The sequence below is a fragment of the Hippocampus bargibanti genome, linkage group LG13, assembly GCF_051943395.1.
Source record: "Hippocampus bargibanti isolate YZ-2025 linkage group LG13, ASM5194339v1, whole genome shotgun sequence".
Lineage (NCBI taxonomy): Eukaryota > Metazoa > Chordata > Actinopteri > Syngnathiformes > Syngnathidae > Hippocampus > Hippocampus bargibanti.
In genome coordinates this window covers 18,217,675-18,227,442 of record NC_142746.1, presented here as the reverse complement: position 1 = coordinate 18,227,442, position 9,768 = coordinate 18,217,675, and the positions used below count along the sequence as shown (strand labels likewise).

Sequence of the window (9,768 nt, the reverse complement as noted above, 5' to 3'; positions counted from 1 at the left end):
TTTACCATGGAAATGTATTCATTATAATCAAAAGCTTTGAATTTCCAAATAATTCTACCAAAACACAAGCACTCTAAAGTAGAACGCGTATTCGACAATTAACTATGTATTAACTAGCCTTTAATACTATGTATAAGGCCTCCTTGATTGGTCTTCAAATCGGAAATGTAAGTGTTGCAGAAGTTTAATCAATTGAAAATTGATATGTTTAATTAGTTTACAAATATCAAGCAACCAAATTAAAATCCATTGCAGCAAACGCACGACATATTGTCGCGAGGAGCAATTTACATTTAAAGTCTCTGAAATACATTTCTGGAGTTTTTTGTTGTCAATTTCTGGAGACGATGAACATGATTGAAGATTTTTTGGGCGATAAATAACAGCGGTTATTGATGTGAAATCAACTTATATAATGTAGTCTAGGTACAGTATAAACACTGAAAGGCTTTCACGTTGTAAAATATGCTCAGTAACAATTGTTGACACATTCGGAAAGACTCTATTTTTTTGGTCAATGTGAGATTGGAATGAGTCATTCCCTCGCTATTTTATTTTATTATATTATTCTTTATTATATTTGTATGATTGCTATTTTTTTATTTTATTTTTTTTACGAATCGCCACTGTCGACTATGGCTTACACTACTTTTTTTAAACGCAGTCCCACAATGGAGGTGAACCAAAAACAATACAAGAACAAACATAATTGGCAGTGGAATTAAGGCCGACCGATGCAATTATTTGCTGCCCCGGAAGATTGGAATAAACGACCGAGGGGCTCGTTACGAGTGCGGACGTGTCAAAAGGCCTTCGAGCCAGACCTCAATACGTGAGTTGCGTGCGCGTGGGTGCGTACCAGCGCGCGCGCGCGCACGACGTGTTGCCGTTAGAGCGGACGAATCGCGTCGGCGTTGTGTTCAAGTCCGCCTCTCGGAGCTCAGGCCCGCTTTGCTATTGAGTCACTTTAAAGCGCCTGGCGACTTCTCCACCTTAAGGCGAGCGGTGGAGGCAGCGGCCAATCAGCATGCCATTAGCGACTTCACAGGAAGCTGTTTATGGGAGTGTAGCGTTAATTAGCCTCATGAACTAACACATCTGCCCGCACCGAGTCACCGAGGAAAACGATCACATCCATGGATTAGTCGGGGAGTTCACGGACACTTTGTGATTTTTGACGTCCTTCTTCTTTTGGTGTCCGCTGCGGCGGGTGCACGCTGCAGTTTTCGCTCAAACTTGGTCGTCGCTCGCAACAACTTTCGACAAACTCTGGAGTATTTTCCGAGATAACTTCCACTTGAAACTGGGGAACCCGGACCATCGCGCCATGTTTCAACCCACACCCAAGAGGTGTTTCACGATAGAGTCGTTGGTGGCGAAGGATAATCCGGTACCGGCGTCCCGCACGGAGGAGCCGATCAGGCCGGCGGCTCTCAGCTATGCAAACTCCGGCCAGATGAATCCCTTCCTCAACGGTTTTCACTCCGGCGCCAGGGGCGTCTACTCGAACCCGGACTTAGTGTTCGCAGACTCGGTCACGCATCCGCCCAATTCGGCGGTGTCGGTGCATCCGGTGGCCCCGCCGCACGGTTTGGCCGCTCATCCGCTTTCGTCCCCTCATAGTCCGCACCCTCTTTTTGGCAGCCAGCAAAGGGACCCCTCAACCTTCTACCCCTGGTTATTACACAGATATAGATATTTGGGACACAGATTTCAAGGTACGTTTGCCTGATTCCCAAAGTTTTTTTGTCCAAAAGAGCAAAAAAAGGAAGAATTTTCATCCAACATTGCTTCAAAATCGACCATCGCCTTTCCGTGTTGCGTTATTCAACCCAACAAATAATGTATTTAAATATGATATTAAATCGTGTTTTCTTACATCCATTTTGGTCACATTTTGTGATTTATTGATATATTTTACAACCTACACTACAGGTTGCATTTTTTTCTGTCACACAATTACACTTTAGAATCAAAATCAGAACGCCTTTAATAGTCCCACAATGGGGAATTTTGCAATCTGCAACAGCAAAATTTAAAGGGGTGTGGGGGGAGGTCAAAAACAAAGTATCTGTGCATAAAACAAAATGTCAAGAGACTGAAATGCATAAAAAGTTTCATAAAAACAACTGTACATAGTGAAAAGTATAAAAATGTTTAAAAGTATAAAAAGCCTATTTGATAGATATATATATAAAATTGTAATTCATTTAGTTAAATTGAAATTACATTTCAAGCCTCAATCGTGTTATTTTTATGTATTTCGCCGACGTTTTTTATATTTGCCTTTAATTTTGATTCACTCTCTTTTTGTTTAAAAGCAAGCATCGAGAGTCGCCATACACATTCTGTACAATTATGAAAATATTTGCATTGATAATTTAAGGCGAAGTTCAATTAACGGACTTACATTAAAAATAGACATCATGATTTTCTTTTTCAGTTTTTTAAGACAAATTGATACAATTAAGCATTTTGTTTGATTTCGTTTTATCACGTGAAAAAAAAAACGTGACATGACGTTTGATGGTAAATCTTGAAATCCATATTCACCCACCCCCCAAAAAACATCGAACCGTCTATCATTTATATTAAAATAAGCCAAACAGACTGACACTGTTTTTGATTTTAAATCTTTGTTGGACTTCAGGTAACGAAACGAGTCCCGAAAGCTTCCTTTTGCACAACGCCCTGGCCCGAAAACCCAAACGAATCCGGACTGCTTTCTCGCCGTCGCAACTCCTGAGACTCGAACACGCCTTTGAGAAAAATCATTACGTGGTGGGCGCAGAGAGGAAACAGCTCGCGCACAGCCTTAGTCTCACAGAAACTCAGGTAAGACTACAAATTTTACCCACCTGCATGTGTTTATTATAATACAATACAATACAATACAATACAGTACATTATTGATTTACATGTGAATGCATCTCTTTGTATTTTCATGATATTGTGCATGTGCAGTCTTGATGTGTGATATTCAGTTTCCCACTAGTAATTTCTTTTATACGTTTCAAATTAAACTCATTCACTACCAAACGATGTGCAAAAATACGTCCACTCAAGTGCCAGGGTTTTTGTCATTTTCACTCAAATTACAGGACCCACAGACGAATTGAGTTTTAGGACTACAGAAACATTAATAATAATAATAATAATAATAATAATCCATTTCATTTCTAAGCGCCTTTCAAAACTCGCAATGTCACTTTACAGTCACAGTATAAGTTTTTTTTGTAGGTGAGCAACGGCAGCCACACGCGCCAGCGTTCACTCAACCCGAAAGTAACTCAAATAGATAGAACAATTCAGCGTAAGAAATCTTAGACTCTCTTCTCTCATCAGAAAAAAAACGTTCATTACTAAGTAACATAGGTCTGGAGTTATCTGAGTTTAAAACGGAGGTGGCTGTCCCAAATACGATGCATATTGATTTATATAGCGCTTTAGCAACAGTTGAAGCAAAGTGCTAACATGGACAAAAGGCTAGTGCTGCCCCTCTCGTTGGAAGGGAAAAACACCGCTAGACGTCTGATCGGTGCTTTATCTGCATTATCTGCAAGAAAAACCAAAACCCGAAAAAAATCGGAAATGGCGCTCCACGTCATGCTTTTCAATTCCCGAATAAAATCGGGAATGGCAGTGAACGAGTTAACTATATTGTAAAATTTAAAAATGAAAATTAATGTAAAAATAATTTAAGGAGCACTTTTGGGGGAGCAGAATGGGTCTTAAATTGTGTTGTGGTGTATACAAGTCACTATCTAACACTCCTCATTATACAATTCCCCTTCGCCTCATTCTCGGAGGGGTTGCATGACTTTTTGTTTCGAGGGGGGTTGAGAGAATGTTTCCTTTCAACATGAAATGAAGGAGTGAACCATTTTGTGGCTCAACGATACAAAGAAAGGTGGCGGGCCTCGCTGCCATATTTGTCACATTGTTCGAGCTCATCGGCCCAAATGAAGCATGGCGTCGTTCAATTAGCACATTGAGAGCTTATTAAATGCACATCACTTGCCATTGAAAGGGAGTGACAAAGCTATACGTGGGCGAAACAATTTATCGATTTAGATGTTGTGAATTCCCCAAGGGAACACAGATCAGCGCGATGAGTGTGGATTTAGAGGAGCGCGTGTTCAAAACGTGTCACGGAACGGAAATCTTTTCATCTCGTTTTTGACTTTATTTTATACGACATGTTAAAAATGAGGCTTGGCTTCTTGATGCTGTGTTATTGCGGCCTGTTTTTTTTATAACATGAATTGTAAATCACGATTTAAAAAAAAAACAGCTGCAACGGTGGTCATTTGCATTTAATGCGTAATGTCATTTGAATAATATTTGACATGAAAATTATTATCATTTTGCTAATTACAGTTTATTATGGTTTTACAGGTACATACAGCCAATGAAAAAAAGCATACAGCTCACTCCTGCATGTGGAATAGTTCCATTTAAAAAAATAACCAAAACTAGGTGAGACTGTAAAGTGTCCTTGAAAGTTTTGAAAGGTGCTTATAAATGAAATGTATTATTATTATTAAATTATTATTATTATTATTATTATTATTATTATTATTATTATTATTATTATTATTATTATTAATATTATTATTATTACACTTGCACTGAGCTTAGCTTTAAACAAATGATGTTCATATTGGTGTGATATTTTATCCATCTTTCCCATCATATCTCAAAGCAATTGTCATCCTCTGTCTACATATCATGACCCTAATTTAATCCTTTGATTTTTTCAACATGTGTATTATAATAATAATAATAATAATAATAATAATAATAATAATAATAATAATAATAATAATAATAATAATAATAATAATAATACATTTTATTTTCAAGCGCCTTTCAAAGCTCTCAAAGGACATTTTACAGTCACAGACAAGCATAGAAAAAAAACAGATACAATAATAAATAAAATATAATTATGAATAGAAACAAGACTTCAGTCCATGGAGGCCTGTGCTTTTCGACGCAAAAACTTGCGCATTTAAGGATTTGCGCATATGTGTTTCTCTCGTGTTAAGTCAGTGGAGGCATGTGCACATCTACGCAAAAAAATTGCGCAGCTACAGATTTGCGCATCTATGTTTGCTGATAATTTTTTTTATCCTTCTCTCCACCTTAGGTAAAAGTGTGGTTTCAGAACCGAAGGACAAAGTTCAAAAGACAGAAGCTGGAAGAAGAAGGCTCCGAGTCTCAACAGAAAAAAAAGGGCTCCCATCATATAAACCGCTGGAGGTTGGCTACCAAACAATCCAGCCCGGAAGAAATCGATGTAACTTCGGACGATTAAAAAAAAAAAAGACTCAAAAATGGACTTCTGAGCAAAAGGACGACGCAAATACAGGATACCCTGGGGATGGACAGTGGGGTCAAATAACCTCATGTCTCATTTCACATCCCCGGATGGGCAGTTGAAGGCGACGGAAGGCCAGCTGTAGCGTGGCCCAGCTGTCACCCTGCAGCTTCAAAAAACGAACCTGGAACATGGTACTGACACATTGTCCGCCACCAACCTAAAATATTCTTGTTTTTTTTCTCTCCCTTCTCCAATTCAAATTGGACCTTTGCACTTCAATTTCAACCCCCCCCCCCCCACACTCCAGATATACCAAAACTGCATTTAAAAAAAAATGAATTGCATGATAGTTGTTTTAATTTGCCACAATCACGTGAAAAACCGAAACAAAAAAAAATGTCATTGAACTCTATTTTCTAATAGAGGGTTATTGTACTTCTTTTTTAAAACGGTGTGCAGTCTTTAATTCATCATTATCGTGTAAACGTGATTGTGGAAACATATGAAGTCGAAGTGGTTTATCGTTTTTTTTTTTTTTGTTTACCAAGAAAAAATGGTTTTCTAAAAAAATAACGACAAAGAATTGAAGGGAAACAATCAGGACATTCCTTGAACCTCTAAAGCTTTACCAGTGTGCGGTTGTGCTTGGCCCCACGCAGCCTTTTTTCAGGACGTGACGCCCCCTCCCCCACTCAAAGATGCCACAAGGACTCAAATCAATTATAGACAAAAAAAAATAAATAAAAACAAGCACTGAGCGTATTCCATGTACAGGGAAAAAATATTATTGTTTCTGTTAAATTCTCTTTTACAGAATGTAAATAATTCGTTTGTGTATGTGTTAACTTTGCTACAATTTTAACACAAAGTATACTTCCAAGAAGTATGTCATTGTCAATATTTTGTCAATAAAGTTTTATCAAATGTCGCAGCGCTGTAAAAACAAACAGGATTTTATTTTGAAAGTACTTCTAAATTGATAGTCATTCTAAAAAAAAGGTAATTTGTGCGCAATTCCGGATTTGTTTCTCCCATGATTTGTGTGCAGCAGCTCCAAAGACTTTCGACGACCGTACGTAGTCTTTTATTTTGAAAGCACTTCTAAATTGATAGCCATTATCTTAAAAAAAAATCATTATTTGTGCACAATTCCGGATTTATTTCGCCCTTTATTTGTGTGCAGTAACTCCAAAGAGTCTCGACGACCGTACGCGGGCTTTTATTTTGAAAGCACTTCTAAATTGATCGCTATTATATAAAAAAAGATCGTAATTTGTGCACAATTCCGGTTTTGCTTCTTCCTTTATTTGTGTGCAGCAGCTCCAAAGAGTCTCGGCGCCCGTACATAGGCTTTTATTTTGAAAGCACTATTAATTTGATCGCCATTATATTAAAAACATGTCATAATTTGTGCACAATTCCGGATTTTTTCCTCCCATGCTTTGTGTGCAGTAACTCCAAAGTCTTGACGACCATTCTCAAGCTTTTATTTTGAAAGCACTTTTAAATTGATAGCCATTATAGTAAAAAAAGTTCATAATTTGTGCACAATTCCGGATTTTTTCCTCCCATGCTTTGTGTGCAGTAACTCCAAAGTCTTGACGACCATTCTCAAGATTTTATTTTGAAAGCACTTTTAAATTGATAGCCATTATAGTAAAAAAAGATCATAATTCGTGCACAATTGCGGATTTGTTTCTCCCTTATTTTTCTGTAGCAGCTCCAAAGAGTCTCGACGATAGTACGCAGGCTTTTACTTTGAAAGCACTTCTAAATTGATCGCCATTATGTAAAAAAAAAGATCGTAATTTGTGCACAATTCCGGATTTGTTTCTCCCCATGATTTGTGAGCAGCAGCTCCAAAGGGTCTCGACGAGTTTTTTTGTGAAAGTGCAAATCAGTTTGGGCAATTATCATGCGAGTAATATGGGGGGTGGGGAGATGGGGGAATTGCCCAGTGGTCCATTTTAATCTCTTAATCCGGATCCAAAGGGGGGTGCGGTGGGGGGTTGGTTGGACATAATTTAGCCCAATCTGACTAGCCCTCGCGACGCGATAAGAGAAGGTTGCAATGTGCCTCAAAATGGGATCTTTGTTTCACATCTGCTACAAAATCTACGACGTTAGACACTTTTTTTCGGAGCATGATCAAAGTTTTTAAGTGTTTTGTTGTTGTTGTTGTCGGTCCATTTGATTACAACAGCAATAAAAATCTTCGGAGAATACCATTAAGCGTTAGAATGGGGGGGGTGGGGGAGGGGCTAAAAGCTTTATTACAAACCCATCTTTGAAATAGGGGGGGATTAGAGCACTGAAAGGGTCCCACAATAGTTAGAAGAAAAGGTTTCATGCTAATGAGGTTAATGCCCTTTGTATCTCCGGACTCCACAACTTCATTACTCCTATCTCGGGCAACACCGAGCGGCTCAGAGCCTCACAATCCACTCGAGTTTTTTTTTTCTTTCTTTCACCCCCGTCCCCTGCCTATAAAGACGGATTTGATAGCGGTCCTGTTCAAACTAGATAATTATATCTTTTCAAGTTGGAATTAAGATAAAGAAAGTGCAGTGGAGGCGGTGAGCCTTGATCCGTCACAAACAACATTTGGCGCAGCCTCTGTGCGCCTGTGTGGACACACGGGAGACAGGAGCGGCTCTCATTAGAGCCTGCCACCATTTGATAAATTTAATGCATATGTTTTAACCTGTAAATCCTTCTATTCAACCCTTTACTATCAGGAAAAGTCCAAATAGCGGGGAAGACAAGTCTGCCACAAAAATGGGAAGATGCTCTTCATGGAGGCCTATATGTTATTATATTATATTATATTATATTATATTATATTATATTACATTACATTACATTACATTACATTACATTATTATTATTCGTTGTACTAAATTCATCCTGTCTACTTGATAACTAATGTTAAGCAGATTCCTTACTTACAGACAGTGTATTGTAGGTGTTCAAACACCTACAATACACTGTCTGTAAGTAAGGAATCTGCTTAACATTATTATTATTATTATTATTATTATTATTATTATTATTAATAATAGTAGTAGTACTAATAATAATATTATTAGTAATAGTAGTAGTATTATATTAATTAGATTAGATTGTACTGTTTTATATATTAGATTAAATTAGATTACATTAGATTACATTAGATTACATTAGATTAGAATAGAATATATTAGATTAGATTATGATTATAATACTGTATATCTATTCTATTCTATTATACAATATTACATTACATTACATTACATTACATTATATTATATTATATTATATTATATTATTATTATATTATGTTATTTTATTATTATTAATAATAATAGTAGTAGTAGTAATATTATTATTATTAGTAATAGTAGTAGTATTATATTAATTAGATTAGATTGTACTGTTTTATATATTAGATTAAATTAGATTACATTAGATTAGATTAGATTAGAATAGAATATATTAGATTAGATTATGATTATAATACTGTATATCTATTCTATTCTATTCTATTCCATTATACTATATTACATTACATTACATTACATTACATTATATTATATTATATTATATTATATTATTTTATTATTATTACGAATAATAGTAGTAGTAGTAATAATATTATTATTAGTAATAGTAGTAGTAATATATTAATTATATTAGATTAAATTGTACTGTTTTATATAATATTAGATTAGATTAGATTAGATTATTATTTTTATTATTATTATTATTATTAGTATTAGTAGTAGTAGTAGTAGTAGTAGTAATAGTAGTAGTCGTACTAATATTATTATTAGTAATAGTAGTAGTATTATATTAATTATATTAGATTAGATTGTACTGTTTTATATAATATTAGATTAGATTAGATTACGTTACATTAGATTACATGAGATTACATTAGATTACATTAGATTGCATTACATTAGAATACTGTATATCTATTATATTATATTATATTATTATATTATATTATATTATATTATATTATATTATATTATATTATATTACAGTTATTAAAGTTATTATAGTTATTATAGTTATTATATTATTATGTTGCTACCCATAACATTTCTCGACCACTTATACTCATATTTGATTATTTCATCTTTATTAGATGATATTTCATTATATCACGTTAGAACGTGTTAGCCTTATTATGCACTGAACAAACACATTTTACAAGGAGAAGTGTACACTGTTTAGTTGTGCAGCCTTACTTTTATATTTAAAAGAAAAAGAGGGTTAAGAAACGTTCCCACAAACTTCAATTTTGGAAGACAGACGCTATAGCTATACCACTTTGTATATCAGTATTTGTTGTCTCCAAAAAGAGATCCGTTATACTATTTGTACAGGTAAATATATCTCCATTTTTAAATGCTTGAATTTTCCACGAACGTCAATAGATATTAAATAAACTCCGG

At 35.4% G+C, this 9,768-nt stretch overlaps 1 protein-coding gene across 1 annotated transcript; it reads left to right on the top strand.

Annotated features, from left to right (window-relative positions):
• Window positions 1-692: 692 nt before the first annotated feature.
• On the top strand, window positions 693-5,462 carry emx2 (empty spiracles homeobox 2). The gene is made up of 3 exons (XM_089011885.1): window positions 693-1,718; window positions 2,651-2,835; window positions 5,153-5,462. The coding sequence occupies exons 1-3, from the start codon at window positions 1,328-1,330 to the stop codon at window positions 5,318-5,320; spliced, it is 744 nt and encodes a 247-aa protein (XP_088868011.1). The 5' UTR covers window positions 693-1,327; the 3' UTR covers window positions 5,321-5,462.
• The last annotated feature ends 4,306 nt before the right edge of the window (window positions 5,463-9,768 follow it).

Excerpts from the sequence above, each read along its gene's own strand:
- emx2 (XM_089011885.1), top strand. The coding sequence starts at position 1,328 with ATGTTTCAACCCACACCCAAGAGGTGTTTCACGATAGAGTCGTTGGTG. Across the intron at positions 1,719-2,650 it reads TTTGGGACACAGATTTCAAG|GTAACGAAACGAGTCCCGAA; the intron begins GTACGTTTGCCT and ends GTTGGACTTCAG. Across the intron at positions 2,836-5,152 it reads TTAGTCTCACAGAAACTCAG|GTAAAAGTGTGGTTTCAGAA; the intron begins GTAAGACTACAA and ends TCTCCACCTTAG.